The 18385-nt window shown below is 37.7% G+C and overlaps 2 protein-coding genes across 2 annotated transcripts in view; both read left to right on the forward strand.

Annotated features, from left to right (window-relative positions):
- Positions 1-8163, forward strand: part of LOC308505037 (phospholipid-transporting ATPase FetA-like) — a gene marked incomplete at its 5' end in the record, with an annotated part of 85218 nt that extends 77055 nt beyond the window's left edge. The window contains one exon of the mRNA XM_081066696.1: positions 6118-8163. Within this exon, the coding sequence (XP_080922822.1) occupies positions 6118-6123 (6 nt within the window). The 3' untranslated portion in view covers positions 6124-8163. The remainder of the gene's footprint in view (positions 1-6117) is intronic.
- The window catches only part of LOC308505038 (phospholipid-transporting ATPase FetA-like), a gene marked incomplete at its 5' end in the record, with an annotated part of 31921 nt that continues 19705 nt past the window's right edge, over positions 6170-18385 (forward strand). The window contains 2 exons of the mRNA XM_081066697.1: positions 6170-6326; positions 8205-8248. Coding sequence (XP_080922823.1) covers positions 6170-6326; positions 8205-8248 — 201 coding nt within the window. The remainder of the gene's footprint in view (positions 6327-8204; positions 8249-18385) is intronic.

Genomic DNA, 18385 nt, shown 5'->3' on the forward strand with positions numbered 1-18385 from the left:
CTCATTGAAGAGAAGGATGAGGAAGTGAGAGTAAGATTGAAAAAGAAGGGCTGTATGACCTCAGAGAGACCAACGCAAAGAGCTGAACTACTCAGTATGAATCTGCATTAGGCTAGGAATAAAAGCAGATTTCAGTCTGTTTTATCTCAGTCCTCCCCAGTTGTATTCTCTCCCACCCCTCACCGAACTCTCAAATCTCACATATTAAATGATTTCAAGGATTTATTGTTAAATTTTTAAGTGATAAAGGTATTGTGGTTATGTGTTTAAATAAGATCCTTTAAAGGTATATATTAAACTATGGATAAAATTATATAATCTGAGAAATTTGTTTAAAACAAAAAGGAGGGCAGGGGAATAGGAGGTTTGGATAAAGTAAGACTCACCATGAATTGATAATTGTTGTAGCTGGGTGATGGGTACATGGGGATTCGTTGTACTATTTATATACCTTAATATGTGTTTGAAAATTTCCATAATAAAAAGTTTTTTAAAATGTCACTTTCTGAGTAGACTTAGAGGTGGCTCACAATAATGTCACACATCTTCGCTAGAGGCATGAGGCCGTATAATGCTGGTAGAATGTAAAATTGTACAACCACTTTGGAAAACTTTTGGTAATTTCTTAAAAAGTTAAATATAAATTTACTGTAGGACCCAGCAATTCCACTCTGAGATATTAACAAAGGAAATGAAACCATATGTCCATGCAAAGTCTTACACACAAATGTTCAGTGCAGCTTTGTTTGTAATAGCCAAAAGCTAGAAATAACCCAAATATCCAATAAAAAATAAATTAGTAAACAAATTGTGTAATATCCATTCAGTAGAATACTATTTAGCAATAAGAAGAAATGAACAATTGGTAGATGCAAAAACGTGAATGAATCCCAAAATAATTATGCTGAGTGAAAGAAGCCAGACAAAAAAGGGTATATACTATATGATTACATTTAATAAAGATTTTTTTCCAACTTTATTAAGATATAATTGACATTTAACATTGTGTAAGTTTAAGGGGTATCATATAATGATACATATTATATATATATACACACATATCTATGCATCTACATATATATACATATACATATATATCTATACATATACATATATATACATACACACACGCACACACACACACACACACACACACACACACACACACACACACACATATATATATATATATATATATATATATATATATATATATACATATCTCAAATATATCTCGAAATGGTTTCCATAATACGGTTAGTTAACACATCAATCATCTCACAAAGTTATAATTTTTTTCTGTGGTAAGAACTTTTAAGATCTACTCTCTTAGCAACTTTCAAATATGCAATGATTGTTAACCATAGTCACTATGCTGTACATTACATTTCCCCAAACTCATTCATCTTAGAACTAGAAATTTGTACCCTTTGACCACCTTCACCCATTCTCCCCTCACCTACCCCGGCCCCTGGCAACCACCCATCTGCTCTCTGTTTTTATGAATTTGTATTTTGTAGATTCCACATGTAAGTGAAATTATACAGTATTTATCTTTCTCTATCTGACTTATTTTACTTAGCCTAATGCCCTGAAGGTTTATCCATGTTGTCACAAATGGCAGATTTTTCTTCCTTTTATGGCGGAATAGTATTCCATTGTATATGTCTATATGATACCACATTTTCTTTCTTTATTCATCTGTTGATAGATACTTAGTTTGTCTCCATGTTTTGGCTATTGTAAATAATGCTGCAGTGAACATGGGAGTCCAAATATCTCTTGAAGATAGTGATTTAATTTCCTTTGGATATATACTCAGAAGTGGGATTGCTGTTTTTATGCCAGTACCGTATTGTTTTGATTGTGATGACTTTGTAATATAGTTTGAAATCAGGAAGTTGTGTTGCATCCAGCTCTATTCCTCTTTGTCAAGATAGCTTTGGCTGTTTGGGGTCTTTTGTGATTCCATACAAATTTTAGGATCGTTTTTCTATTTCTGTAAAAAATTTAATACCATTCGAATCTTGATAGGAATTGCATTGAATCTTTAGATAGCTTTGAGTAGTATGGACATTTTAACAATGTTAATTCTTCTAATCCATGAACATAGGATATCTTTCCATTTATTTGTGTCTTCTTCGTTTTCTTTCATTAATGTCTAAATCCCACTTGATCGTGGTGTATGATCCTTTAATGTGCTGTTGAATTTGGTTTGCTACTATTTTGTTAAGAAGTTTTGCATCTATATTCATCAGGGATATTGGCCTGTAGTTTTCTTTCCTTTTAGTGTCCTTGTCTGGGTTTTGTACCAGTATAATGCTGGCCTTGTAAAAGGAGTTCCAGAGTGTCATCCCCTCTCCCCCAAAGTTTTTTTCTGTACATAGTTCTCAAGTTTGACTTATTTCTTTGCTTTCTTGCCCCTCTATGCCTTTCTCTCTCAACTTAATGGCAAGAAAGTTGTAGTTATCTGGAACAATAATCTTGGGTAAGAAGGTTTATTTTTATTTATTTGTTCAATTACGTTGACGTTCAATATTATTTCATATTAGTTTCAGGTGTACAGCATAGTGGTTAGACATTTATATAATTTACGAAGTGATCCCCACCCCAATCAGTCTAGTACCCACCTGGCACTATATATCGTTAATACAATATTATTGACTGTATTCCCTATGCTGTATACTTTACATCCCCTTGACTAGATCATAACTACCAATTGGTACCTCTTAATCCCTTCCCATTTTTCACCCAGCCCCTAATCCCCCTTCTATGCACAACCATCAGTTTGTTCTCTATATCTATGGGTCTGTTTCTATTTTGTTCATTTATTTTATTTGTTTTTTAGATTCAACATATAAGTGAGATCATATGGTATTTGTCTTTTTCTGTTTGACTTACTTCACTTAGTAAAATAAGAAGATATCATTTTTAATCTCAACTTTGCTTCTAGGCAAAATTCTGTTGGGAAGGATTATTGGACTGTATATGCTTAAGATCTTAATCTTATCTCTTCCTTTTTGGTATCTAAAAGTAACAGATTTTTCCTGTCTTTTGATGAACCAGATGTCTCTGTTCCTTTTTATTTCTGCTTACTAATTGGCCAATTATGTTCCTAGGTCAACTCTTTTTTTTAAAACCTTGTCAAAGGCAGTCAACACATACTAATATTCTAATTCTTTTTAACCACTTAGAATTATATAGGCTCAGCAGGCACATAGTCCTGCCTTCCATTTTACCAAATTCTTTACTGTTGATGTGATTGCCTTATTTTCAGCCTTTTATATCAGTTTCTTACCACCCAGCCACCCAACTGCTAAGCCAGTACCACACATTTTAGACTTGTTAAAGTAGCACCTCACTTCAATAATGGAGCAATTAAGAGGTTGCGTTGGGAACTAGTTCAAAACCTCTCTCTCCTAGTTAGTAGCTAAAATACTTCTCCACTCTTACTATCAAGTTCCTCTTCTATTATTAAAAGAGGGGTATTATAAATGTAAATTAGATAATATATATAAAGTACTTACCACAGTTCCTGGCAATTAATAATTAATATATTTTAGTTACTATCATCTCCCTTCAAAATCTCAAGGATAGCCCCTGCTGGGCTTTCTTTTCTGTCCTGTGTACTATTGCCTAGAGCCTATGAACTGCAGGCCCCCTGCCCTCCAAAAAGAGAGAGAAACTTTGTTGAGAAATAAGGCTCCAAAAGGTAGAACTGAAGCAGCATATGCCTGGGATGAAGTGTTAATTTAATTATTTTTTTTTCCTAGATTTTCCTGTTTTTAGGCAGCATATGTTTTATCCTAGCAATTGGACATGGCATTTGGGAGAGCAGGACAGGCTACTACTTCCAGAATTTTCTACCGTGGAAAGAATATGTCTCTTCATCATTTGTCTCTGCCACCTTCATATTCTGGTCCTACTTCATTATTCTCAACACCATGGTGCCTATTTCCCTCTACGTCAGGTAGGCTTCTTGGATCACTTTGGGTTATAGGTAGAGCAGTGATTTCATACTTCCTGCTTAATTCCCCTACTAGAGTATCGACTTTTAGAAAGCATACACTGTGTGCTCTTTCACTCACTACTTTCCATAGTGTGTACAAAACACTCTGAGAACTATCTGAAGACTGCGTAAATGTTTCCCATAACCAGACTATCATGCTAGATACTGTGTGGCTTATACAAAAAGAGAATTATCCCTCCTCAAATAGCTTATAATGTAAGTGACTAAATAAGACATACAAGCACATGAAATAATTAGAAAAAATACACACAGACTATTTGAGGCAAAAGCACAAGCCCGGCAGCCCATAGTTTATCAATGAGACAGTCCAAATATTCATTTGTAAATCAGTTAGTCAGAACTCAGAAAGCATTTTCCCACAGAAATAATGTGGCAAGTGGTAGGTAGGTGTAATTGTGACCTAAGTGTCCTAAGAGTTAGAGAGTAGAAAAAGAGGATGTTTTCTTCCGCCTTTTCATGAGCAACATGGACAAAAAATTGAAATAGGTAAAATAAATCTTTACTATACTCTGATCTTCTTTTTCTATTTTCAACATTCTCTGTTACGTCCACACACTCCCAAACACAATTTCACATCTCTCTTTCCAGGTTTCCTAAACCCTGCACTGTGGCATTCCAACCCAAAAAGCACCTTACATTAACTAAGTTAGCTTATTAATTTAACAACTATCTGTTGAGCATTTACTGTGTGCCAAGCACTATATTAGGTACTAGAGAAAGAAACATGAATAATAAGACAGCCCTTTCTCTAGATAAGCTTACAACATAGTCACAGAAACAGATACCTAAACAATTATAGTACAATATGGGTAATTACGTAATAGAAATATATATGTGAACGCTACAGGTACCTGGAAAAGGAATGGATTCATTCTGCCTGGAGAGGGTGAAGGGTATACAGAAAAAGCTAATAATCGAACTGATAATTGAGAACTCACCAAGCAGAAAATAGAAAAGGAATACTGCAAGCAGAAAAATCAGCATGTACAAAAGTTTGGAGGTTTTTAAAAGCTTGATCTGGTCATAGGACAGTGAACAGCCTAGACTTAGGTGTTAGGTGGTAGCTTCGGATCAGATCCAGGAGAGCCTGAAGTGCCAGACTAAGGACTTTGGATTTTGTTCTGGAAGCAGCAAAGATCTAAGGAAAGAAATACTATGATTAAGTGTTTGGGTTTAGAGAGTCTGACTGCTATAGCCGCTGGTATAGTGAAGGAAGAGAGGTCACAACACATGTGGACCAGGAGAGTCAGTAACGTGGGCCTGAGGACTCCTTCCTCCCCTCAAACAAAAACCCCTTTCTCTCAATGTAACTGTCTCAGACAGGAGTTACTAATGAGGCAGTCTAAACTAACACATATTAAGTATGAAGGATGTTAGGAAGAAGGCCCCTTAGAAGTCTTTACTGTTTTACAATGAAGATGCTTGTTAACTAGAAAGAATCTATAAGGCATGTCATTTGGAATAGAAGGGGAATATGACGAAGGCAAGAGGGAAAAGTCAGATAAAATGAAGAGGAGGGTATTAGGAGGGGAAGCTACCTCACAGGCAGTCTGGCTCTACCTGGAAATGTATCAGAGTGTCAGCTTCTGTAAGCTGTTTCTGATTTTCACTGATCCTTCCTTTCTTCTGAAAAAAGAAGCTCTGTGTGTTTCAAGTTTCTCTTCCCCACCAATGGATTTACATGACAGCAGCAATAACTGTCCAATTAAGCCTAGGCAAACTTTTATAAGTTGGCTCTTAATACTATCAGACCTTGCATTGCTGCAGAAGTTCAAAATTTGTGACTTTTCCTAGATATATTTTGGAAGAAGAAAGAGTGAAAGGGAGATACGCCTCAACAAAGTTAATCAAGTATATCGGTATCCAAATGGTAATGCCTTGAGTGATAATGGTAAAAGTCAGAACTACAATGGGTTGGCTGGTGGGAAGGGTCCTATGATCCAAGACTGACTGTAGGTTCCCAAGGAAGATACTCTGATTTTCAGATGCTGACGCTGGCCCACCACAGAACTGATAAGGAGACCAGGATCAGATATTTGCTTGTCCTGCTCTGACCCAGGACCCTTCTTTTCTTGCTTTCTCCTTAGTGTTGAGATAATAAGATTGGGCAACAGTTGCTATATCAACTGGGATCGGAAGATGTTTTACGCACCAAAGAACACACCAGCACAGGCTCGTACCACCACCCTTAATGAGGAGCTCGGCCAGGTCAAATATGTGTTCTCCGACAAAACAGGGACCCTGACTCAGAACATCATGATTTTCAACAAGTGTTCTATTAATGGGACCTTGTATGGTATGCATGTCTTCCTGCTTTCTCAGTCCCGGGGAGCCATTCCACAGATTGTTTTTATCAAGCTCTAAATCTGTGTGCCTCTGAAATACACATTTACCTCTATTCTCACAACCTCCTCTATTCACTAAGCAAAGATCATTTAGCCCATTCATTTCTAACCAAAAAGTATTTATTTAGCACCTTGTAGATACAATCCATCATGTTAGACATTGAAAATACCAATATGTACAAACTTAATCTCTGTCCTCAAGGAATTCCCAATGTCTTGGGAATGTCAGTTCATTCTCATTAAATCAGATAGTGCAACCAGCATATTACTGAAGCTGCTAGCTTCTGATTCTCCCTCAGACCAAAAAACAGTCTTGAGGGAAGCCATCAAAGGGTAGTCAGAGTTTGCTCGTGTCTCCCATGCCCAGTTCCGCATTTACTTTGTGGCTTAATAATAAGCTTGTTTTTGTGGTAGTGTTAAATTATCCTGTGTGTGACATTTATGCCCCGTGCACTAACTAGCAGAGGAAGGTGATCACATCTGAAAAGCGAGAGCGCATGGGATGTTCTTCTGATATGATGGAAAAGCCTTGAAACTAGAGAGATGTTGTAGTTGCACAACATTGTGAATGCCCTAAATGCCCCTGAATTGTACACTTTAAAATGGTTAGCTATAAAAAAAATAAAAATAAAAAAAATAAAATAAAATAAAATAAAATGGTTAGCTATATGTTATGTAAATTTCACCTCAGTTAAAAAATAATTTAAAATTTTAAATTAAAAAAAACATGAGAGCACTCTAATATTTCCTATTATCCCTGCCAAACAAGGTTTCATATGTATAAACTCTGTAAGCTTATTTTTGGATGAATTGATTTGGGTGAGGATCTTAATTTTCTGGCTTATTGTAAGACCTTACCATACACTGGGTAGTGTTGCAAAGGGTCGTGGGGTTTTCTGTGCTTGGCAGACTGTCTTCCACCCCCATTCTGTCTGTTACTGTCCACTGGCCTAGAATCCTAAATATTCTAGCCCAATTATCATATCTCTTCTAGGTAACTTTTCGGACTGGGGCCATCCTGAGGTACTAAGTCTCTCATAGATCCAGTGACTAACTTCCAGCCTCACCTCACTCACAGTTAAGGGAAAAGAGTTGGGACCCAAGCAGATGCCTTCTTCTTATCATTGGTTTGGGGAAAGGAGCTTAAACAGAAGCACTGAGGGCTAGGTGGCCTGAGGGCATCTGAAGCAGCTTGACTGGAAATCTAAGATGTTAGAATCAGTAGAAATAAGCTTTTAAAAACCCTCCTTTAAATTACCAAATAACTCAGTAACTCCATTCCTAAGTATGTACCAAAATAAAAAAATTGAAAACAGGGATTCAAACAGATGGATATATGCCAGTGTTCACGGCAGCACTATTCACAATAGCCCAAAGGTAGAAGCAACTTGTGTGTCCATCAACAGGTGAATGGATAAACAAATTGTGGTATATTCATACAGTGGAATATTACTCAGTCATAAAAAGTAATTAAGTTCTGACACATGCTACAGCATCGATGGTCTTGAAAACATTGTGCTAAGTGAAATAAGCCAGACACAAAAGGAAGTATTGTATGGCAAATTCATAGACAGAGAAAGTACATTAGAGGTTCCAAGGGGCTGGGAATTGGAAGGGATGGGGAGTTTCTGTTTCGGATGCTGAAAAAGTTTTGGAAATATGTAATGGTCCTTGTTGCACCACACTGTGACTGTAATTAATGCCACTGAATTGGACACTGCAAAATATTTAAAATGGCAAATTTTGTCTATATTTTACCACAATTTTTAAAAAGTTAAACCCTTCTTTAAAACCCTTGTGAAGTCTCTGCTCTGTTTATTTACCAGCAGGTACTGTGTATGACAAGAATGGAAAGAGGGTGAAAGTCTCTGAGGTGAGTGAGGACAGCTCCCCATGAAATGCCTGGGGGAGCTGAGTGAGGTCGCCCTGCACAGAAGCATCGTGAACACAAGTTGGGACTCCCTTAGCCCTTGAAATATGGAAGCTTTTCTTGGCCCCATAATATCAGAAAGCATTGTATAAATGACCTATGTGTATTTGAGGGGATTTGGGTTTGTGTTTGGAAATGGAAATAGCTTTATTGATTTTTTTTGTTTCAAAAATAGTCTGTGCACACCATAAAAAAGTCCAGACAATACAGAAATGTATGAAGAGGAAAGTTCAAATCATTCAATCCCGTTTAGATAACCAATGTAAAATTTTGGGGTATATCCTTTCAGCTGCTTTTCATATGTACATATACATACACATTTACATCTCGATATAGTAGGTAGGTAGGTAGGTAGGTAGGTAGGTAGGTAGGTAGGTAGATAAAAAGAGAGAAAGGGAGGGAGGGAGGGAAGAATCATAGCATACATGCTATTTTCAGCCTCCTTTTTATTCACTTGACCCTATATTGAGGTCCTCTTTCCATGTCAGTAAATTTGAATGAGTGTTGTATCCTGTATTATTGCTTATATTTTAATGTATTTAACCAATCCTTATTTTCATTCCATTTTTTTTTTGCTATTATACATAAATAACATTGCCGTAAACACCCTGATACATACATTTTGTCTCCTCTTCTAGTAATTACTTCCTTAGAATAAAGTCTAACAAGCAAAATTGGTTGATCAGAGGGTAGCCACATTTTTAATGCATTTAATATTACCATATTGCCCTCCAGTCAGAGTGCATCAATTTATAATTCCACCAAAAATATATGAGGATTCCTTTTTTCTCATATCCTGCCAGTACTGGGTATTAACAATGTTTTAATCTTTAGAAATCTAATTAGTATAAAAATGGTATTTAATTTACCTTTCTTTGATTAATCAGGTTGAATCATTTTTATGTGCTTATTTTCTTTCCCTTTCCCAGTCATTTTATTACCCATTTTATACACTGCTTGTTCATATTTTTTGCCTTTTTTCTTATTTGAAAGTGCTCTTTACATAGTAAAAATAACAACTTTTCCTTTGCCTAGCACATATGTTACAATTATTTTTCCCATTTTTGTCTTTCAGCTTTTGTTTTAATATTTTCTGTGTAGAAGTTTTTAATTTATGTAATCAATCTATCAGTCTTTTTCTCTTACAGCTTCAGAATCTGTGACATGCTCAGTAGTCTAACCCACACAATTACAAAAATATCTTCCTATTTATTCTTCTTCTTCCAGCTAGTACATTTTTACTGTTTTCTCCTGTGTTGGATCTCAGGTTTTGTTTATGGGTTTGATTTTAAGCATCTCCATAGGGCTTCCTGTTACCCTCAGAGTACTCCTCACCCTATCCCTTTCCAACTAGAACCTGTTCCAAACCCTTAGCCACTTGACTTACGTACCAAACAGCTAACTCTAGTTCTCAGCTACTACCTCCTCCTATCCATCCAGAGATTGGGACGGGAAAAGAAAATCAATGTTTTGCCTTAAATCAGCTACAGGGAGTCTGCTAATGACCTTAGCAATATAAACAAAGTTACAGCTTTTAGGAGTAAGTTGTTACCGTGGAGTCTCTTTCCCCTACTTCCCCTACTTCCTCCTTCCACTACTTACTGGATATAGCAGGTCTTCCACTGGATCATTGGATTCTTTGTTCTCTTGTAAACAAACTTACAGCCTCATCTCTTCATAAAAATGTGTTCTTCCCCCACCCCGCCCCCGCCTTACTTGAAACTTGACTGTCCCTGAGAACACCCTTTTGCCTCCAGTTCTCCTATTCTGCATCCCAAAACTCACAGGTATTGTTCTCATTATCCTGTGCCACTTTTAAGCCATTCCTATTTTTCCCTCATATAATCTTTCTTCCTGTGATGCTTATGACTTCTGGCTATGCTCCTCTTTCACTCTTCTTGTCATTGACATCTACTAATCTTCTGGCTTCGTCACCTCATTCACTGGGGACTTTGAAATTTAGCTCGTATTTTCCCTCTCTTACCCCAATCCCTGCTATTATCGTAGGTGGTATTGGTTTCTTTATGGATGAGCTATCACCATAGATGCTTTCACATCTCTGAAAGAATATGTCTTTCAGTTGACCTCTTGGACTCAAAAAAAACACCAAAAAACTATGTCATCCATTTCCATGTCACCGTCCAGATTTGTACTGCCCTTGAAACTGTAAACTCTCTTGTCATGATCTGTGATCACAAACTTATTCCTCTCTCTCTCTCAGTACTTAACTCCTAGTATGCCTGCTTTTCACAGATTTACAAACCCTCAGCTCTCCTTTTCTCCAGTCTTTCAATCCCCTGTGACTTTACTTCCTTTCCTGTCTTGCCCCCATCTGTACTCAAGATCACAAAAATCCTTAATACTTTACTAGTCCTCTTCCCCACCCCCAAACACCTTTAATCACCCAACAAATCTCAACCTCGAATTAACCAAACTCTTCCTTTCTCTGTTTCTAACTCAGAGTGCCAAACTGTTGTGGAGATCACAAAACCAGTACACATCCAGAGACTTCACCTCATCTGGGCTCCCAGTGCCATTGTAATCAGCTTAATTCCTAACTCTCCATTTAAGCTATTCCAAAATTCACCACTCTTGGGCCTTCTACCACATCCCAATATGCAGCAAATGATAACGCCTTCTATTTTACTGAGAAAAATCCAAAGTATCAGCTAAATATCTTTTCTGTACATACAGCAACACCTACCTTCAGTCTGAAAAAAAGTATCACTTTCTCTTTTAATGCTAATTTCTTTATGTATTCTGATTCCATCCCTTCCTGCTTCTTCAGGAGCCTCAGTCAATCCCAGATTCTCTCTTTATTAATATCTGAAAGTTATCCCCTAGTGATTCTTTCCCCTCAGCTCTAGTCTTTTCTTTCTTTTAAAAAACACTACATCCATACGATGGAATATTATTCAGCAATAAAAAATGGGCTATCAAGCCATAAAAAAAGGAAGAACTTTCATGATATTGCTAAGTAGAAGAAGCCAATCTGAAAAAGCTACATACTGTATGATTCCAATTATATGACATTCTGGAAAAGGTTAAAACTATAAAGACAGTAAAAAGATGAGTGGTTGCCAGGAGTTTGGGGAGCAGTAGCGAGAGGGATAAAGCAATGGAGCAAGGGAAGTTTAGGGCGGTGAAACTATTCTGTGTGATAACCATTATGGTAGATTCATCACATTATGCATTTGTCAAAACCATAGAACTGTACAATGCAGAGTGAACCCTAATGTAACTATGGACTTTCGTTAATAATCATAATAATGTATCAATATTGGTTCGATTGTAACTAAGTTACCGCACTAATGTAAGACGCTAACGGGGGAAACTGTGGAGTGGAAAGGAGAGAGGGAGGTCGTAGGAGCTCACTGTACTTTCTGCTCAATTTTTCTGTAAACCTAAGATTGCTTTAAAAAATAGAGTATTATAGAGACATCATCAAAATGGTGGCGTGAGGTGAGCTTCTGTAAACCTCCCCTGGAATTTACAACTAATCGAACAACAATAACTCCACAAAGGACTCCCTGCACAGCAGACAGGCAAGACAAAGAGGCCCACTACTGAATTCACCTACAGGTGGGTGAATCGCGCAAGCGGGGGAGGAGGGAAGGAGAAGTGCAGAGACGGAGCCACGGGGCGCAGGACGCAGACCTGGCTCAGTGCTCCGAGCTCGCTGCATCCTGGAACTGCCGCAGCTGCGGGAGAGGGAAGAACTCGGACTGCTAGGGCTCCGCTTATGGCCCACAGGGCTGAGGGGGCAGCATATAACACGGCTGAACCCAACACTCACGGCAGAGACCTCAGAGCAAAGACTGAGGGAAGAAGGCTGAAAACGGTGGTTTAAGCCCTCACTGCTGAGCAGAGATCGGAAGCCTTAGGCACTGAGACTAGCCACCCCCTCTCTACCCTCCCAGAGCTCGCCCCGCCCCCACCTGCCCGGTGCTAGAAGCCGAAAGTAGCAGAGTCAGATCAAAAGAACAGAATATTTGCTGCTCTGAGAACTGTGGACCGCAGACACAGATTTGCAGCCCAACTAGTTCCGGGAAAGGGGAGGGAGCTGTGGAAGCAGGACCGGCTGTGGTGGTGGTCGCAGCCATTGCTCTGGGCCACCTCTCACAATTCACCCTGTCCCTGGCCCCACCTATCTGGGCGGATCCCTGCAGGAGTAAACAGAACTGCTGAAACTTACGGGCTCTGAATCTGGTGCAGAAAGAGCTTTGGAACTTCAAAAGCTCTCCGCATCCCCACAGGAACGTGGTGCCCTATGACCCAGGCGAACTTTAACAGAGGAGAAGCCCGTCTCCCAGGGAATCCCCCCATTGTGTGAGAAGCTGGAATAGTGCAGAGAAAACATAGCACTACTGTGTGAGAGAGGAAAAAAAGGCTGCAGTCAGAGAGAAAATAAAACAGTTTACCAACAAGTATTGGAAAACAAAAGAAAGGGGAAGAGTAAAGGCCTGAACCGGAATATGGGAATGGAGAAAGTAAGCGTGCTGAAGAAAATGGAATACTCTAAATATCAAATTTTCTTTTACATAAACTTAAAGGTAACCACTCAAAAAACATCCAGAACTGAAATATATACTGTAATAAAAGAAGAAACAGAGGGAAACATCATAGAATACCACCACACAGAAATAATTGATAACAACAAAAAGGCAAAGAAACAATGGAGACACAGACTTACCAGAAAACTAAAGATAGAATGACAGGAAATCCTCACGTATCAATAATCACCCTAAATGTAAATGGACTGAACTCACCAATAAAAAGGCACAGAGTAGCAGATTGGATCAAAAAACTAAACCCAACCATATGCTGTCTCCAAGAGACACATCTCAGCTACAAGGACAAGCATAGACTCAAAGTGAAAGGGTGGAAATTGACACTCCAAGCAAATGGTATCCAAAGAAAATCAGGTGTAGCCATAATGATATCAGATGAAACAGACTTCAGGGTGAAAAAGATAACGAGAGACAAAGATGGACATTTCATAATGGTAAAGGGGACTATACAACAAGAAGACCTAACAGTCATCAATAGTTATGCCCCCAATCAAGGAGCTCCAAAATATACCAAGCACCTACTAATAGAACTAAAGGGAGAAATTGACCAAAACACAATTATACTAGGGGACTTAAATACATCATTGACAGCTATGGATAGATCATCCAATCAGAAAATAAATAACAAAATAGCAGCCCTAAATGACACATTAGATGAAATGGACATAATTGACATATAGAGAGCACTTCATCCTGAAACATCAGACTATACATTCTTTTTGAGTGTACATGGAACATTCTCAAGGATAGACCATATATTGGGACATAAAATCAGCCTCAGCAAATTTAAGAAAATTGAAATCATACCAAGTATATTTTCTGATCACAAGGCTTTGAAATTGGATATCAACTGCGAAAAGAAAGCAAGAAAAAACACAAATACATGGAGATTAAACAACATACTTTTAAAGAACGACTGGGTCAAAGAAGAAATTAGAGGAGAGATCAAAAGATAAATAGAAATAAATGACAATGAAAATACATCCTACCAAAATTTTTGGGATGCAGCGAAAGCAGTTTTAAGAGGGAAATTTATATCATTACAGGCCTATCTCAAGAAAAAGAAAAATTCCAAATAAACAACCTCACGTTACACCTTAAAGAACTAGAAAAAGAAGAACAAGTGAAACCCAAGGTCAGCAGAAGAAAGAAAATAACAAAAATCAGAGCAGAACTAAATGAAATAGAGAACAAAAAGACAATAGAAAAAATTAATGTGACAAAGAGCCGGTTCTTTGAAAAGATTAACAAAATTGACAAACCGTTGGCTAGACTCACTAAGATAAAAACAGAGAAGACACTAATTAACAAAATCAGAAATGAAAAAGGGGAAGTTATCACGGACACCACAGAAATACAAAGGATCATGCAAGAATACTATGGAGGACTATATGCCACCAAATTCTGTAACCTACAAGAAATGGACAAGGTCTTAGAAACATATAGCCTTCCAAGGCTGAACCATGAAGAACTGGAAAATCTAAACAGACCCATCACCAGTAACGAAATTGAATCAGTCATCCAAAACTTTTCCAAAAGCAAAAGTCCTGGACCAGATGGCTTCACTAGTGAATTCTACCAAACCTTCAAAGAGGATCTAATATCAATCCTGCTCAAACTCTTCCAAAAAATTGAAGAAGAGACAGTACTCCCTAACTCATTTTATGAGGCCAACATTACCCTGATACCAAAACCTGGTAAGGATATCCCAAAAAAAGAAAACTACAGACCAATATCTCTGATGAATACAGATGCAAAAATCCTAAACAAAATTCTAGCAAATCGAATACAACAATGCATTAAAAAGATTATTCATCACGACTAAGTGGGGTTCGTCCCCAGGGCACAAGGATGGTTCAACATCCACAAATCCATCAATGTGATACATCACATAAACAAAATAAAGGACAAAAATCATATGATTATATCAATTGATACCGAAAAAGCATTTGACAAGATACAACATCCATTTATGATTAAAACACTTAATAAAATAGGTATAGAAGGAAAATACCTTAACGTAATAAAGGCCATATATGACAAGCCCTCAGCTAATCTCATAATTAATGGAGAAAAACTGAAGCCCTTTGCTCTTCGTTCAGGAACACGACAGGGCTGTCCCCTATCACCTCTGCTTTTCAACATAGTGTTGGAAGTCCTTGCCAGAGCAATCAAGCAAGAGAAAGAAATAAAAGGCATCCAAATTGGGAATGAAAAAGTTAAATTATCACTCTTTGCAGATGACATGATGCTATATATAGAAAACCCTATAGACTCCACCAAAAAGCTATTAGAAACAGTCAACGAATACAGTAAAGTTGCTGGCTACAAAATCAACGTACAAAACTCCATTTCATTCCTATATACTAACAATGAAATCTCAGAAAAATAAATACAAAAAACAATTCCCTTTGCAATTGCAGCAAAAAGAATAAAATACCTAGGAATAAACTTACCCAAGGATGTGAAGGACCTATATCCTGAAAACTATAAGACATTTTTGAGAGAAATTGAAGAAGACACAAAGAAATGGAAAGACATTCCGTGCTCATGGATTGGAAGAATCAACATAGTTAAAATGGCCATATTACCCAAAGAAATATACAGATTTAATGCAATCCCCATCAAAATCCCAATGGCATTTTTTAAAGAAATAGAACAAAAAAATGATCAGATTTGTTTGGAACCACAAAAGACCCCGAATAGCCAAAGCAATCTTAAGAAAACAGAACAATGCTGGCGGTATTGCACTCTCTGACTTTAGCTTGTACTACAGGGCTACAATAATCAAAAGAGCATGGTATTGGCAGAAAAACAGACACATAGACCAATGGAATAGAATTGAGAACCCAGACATAAAACCACATAAATATGGACAGATAATTTTTGACAAAGAAGCTAAAAACATACAATGGAGGAAAGACAGCCTCTTCAATAAATGGTGCTGGGAGAATTGGATAGCCACGTGCAAAAGAATGAAACTGGACTGCTATCTGTCACCATGTACCAAAATTAATTCAAAATGGATCAAAGACTTAAGCATAAGACCTGACACAATAAACTGCATAGAAGAAAACATAGGTACTAAACTTACGGACGTTGGGTTCAAAGAGCATTTTATGAATTTGACTCCAAAGGCAATGGAAGTAAAAGCTGAAATAAACAAATGGAACTGCATGAAACTTAAAAGCTTCTGCACAGGAAAAGAAACCATCGACAAAATAAAGAGGCAACCAACTGAATGGGAGAAGATTTTTGCAAACAGTGCCTCTGATAAGAGGCTAATATCCAAAATATACAAGGAACTCATGAAGCTCAACAACAAAAAAACAAACAACCCAATTGAAAAATGGGCAGAGGACTTGAAGAAACATTTCTCCAAAGAGGACATACAAATGGCAAATAGACATATGAAAAAATGCTCAACATCACTAATCATCAGAGAAATGCAAATAAAAACCACAATGAGATATCACCTCACCCCAGTCAGAATGGCTATCAGCAACAAGACAAATAATAAGAAGTGTTGGAGAGGCTGTGGAGAAAAAGGAACCCTCATACACTGTTGTTGGGAATGCAGACTGGTGCAGCCGTTATGGAAGGCAGTGTGGAGGTTCCTCAAAAAATTACAAATAGAATTACCATATGACCCAGCAATCCCTCTCCTGGTATCTACCCAAAAAATCTGAAAACATTTATCCATAAAGACACGTGTGCTCCAATGTTCATTGCAGCTTTGTTTACGGTGGCCAAGACATGGAAACAACCAAAATGTCCTTCCATAGATGAATGGATAAAGAAGTGGTGGTACATATACACAATGGAATACTATTCGGCGGTAAGAAAAGATGATATAGGAACATTTGTGACAACATGGATGGATCTTGAGAGTATAATGCTAAGCTAAATAAGTCAGACAGAAAAAGCAGAGAACCCTATCATTTCACTGATACATGGTATATAAACCAAAAACAACAAAAGCACAAGACAAACAAATGAGAAACAAAAACTCATAGACACAGACAATAGTTTAGTGGTTACCAGAGGGTAAGGGGGGTGGGGGGAGGGAGATGAGGGTAAGGGGGATCAAATATATGGTGATGGAAGGAGAACTGACTCTGGGTGGTGAACACCCAATGGGATTTATAGATAATATAATACAGAATTGTACACCTGAAATCTATGTAATTTCACTAACAATTGTCACCCCAATAATTTTTTTAAAAAGGGGGAAAAATAGAGTATTAATCTAAATTTAAATAAATGGGTTAAAATAACCCTTAGTCCATTAACCAGAGGTAACCACTACTAATAAATTTTTATATCTGTTTTATTCATATTTTTTAAAAAGTACTTGGACCCTTTCCTTCATCCTGTATTATCCTCTAGTCATTATCCATCTCCCTCAGTCAGTGCCAATTATTCATTGAGTATCAACCATATGTCAGACTCTGAATAGGTGCTAAAGTTTCAAGGAAAACAGGAGACTTGTTCTCTACCTTCATGGAGTTGACAGACAAGACAGGGAGTCATAAATAAACAGGCAATTATAGCAGCTTCTAACTCCTCGCCTTTCATTAATTTTCCAACCAGTCTCTGTAATCAGACTCCGTCTTACGTCCACTGAAACTATCTTGCCAAGGTTACTGAATGACTACCTTGTTGTTAAGCTCTTACCCAACTCCTCTGCAGACTTTTTTAAGTTTAGTTTGCCCTGTTGGATGCAGATTTTAACACTTAAACTCCACTTTCTCTTAAAGCTCTCTTGTCCCTTCACTTTTGTTAAATAACTCTCTTCTTGTTTTTTCTCACCTTCCCGTCTCCTTGCCGTTTCCCACCTCTTTGGCCATAGGTGCTGATGTTCCCCAGGGTTCTATTATTGCACCTCTTCTCCATCTGTATATCTCCCTGGATAATCTCACATATTTACGTGGCTTTCACTACCACCTACTCACTGCCACCTCCAAATCCATCTATCCAAGGAACCTTTGATAGCTCTCTCCCCATCCATGGTGAAAGCTAAAGGTATCCTATAAAAACTGTCTGTAGTTATGTCATAGCATTTCAAAGAGTTTCCTCAATTGCCACATCTACCCTCCACTTCCTGTCATCTGGTATCCCCAGTTTCCATCCTTTTGTCTAGTACCTGAATTTGCCTTTCAACCTTGTCTAACTGATTTTTAATTGACTTCTAATTTCGGAGTTGTTCATGAATATTGCCTCTCAGATCATGCTGTACTGCAGCTCCAGGACAGTTCTATCTCAGCCCTATACCTAGCCAGGTCTAGTATTCTCAAACATTACTGGTCTGGAAGGGAAGGTTAGAAACTAGCTCAGCTCTCTTAACTGAGTTTCAAAACCATATATGCCTGTTTTCTTTACTACCTGTATGTCCTTCAGGTATCTCCAATTCAATCTGTCAAAAACTTCAGAAACCTCAGATCATAAGCATCCTCAATACCTTACTAACTGGGTATCTTACCTGTCTCTGTGAATGGTCTTACCATCT

The sequence above is a fragment of the Rhinolophus hipposideros genome, assembly GCF_964194185.1.
Source record: "Rhinolophus hipposideros genome assembly, chromosome: 11".
NCBI classification, from domain to species: domain Eukaryota; kingdom Metazoa; phylum Chordata; class Mammalia; order Chiroptera; family Rhinolophidae; genus Rhinolophus; species Rhinolophus hipposideros.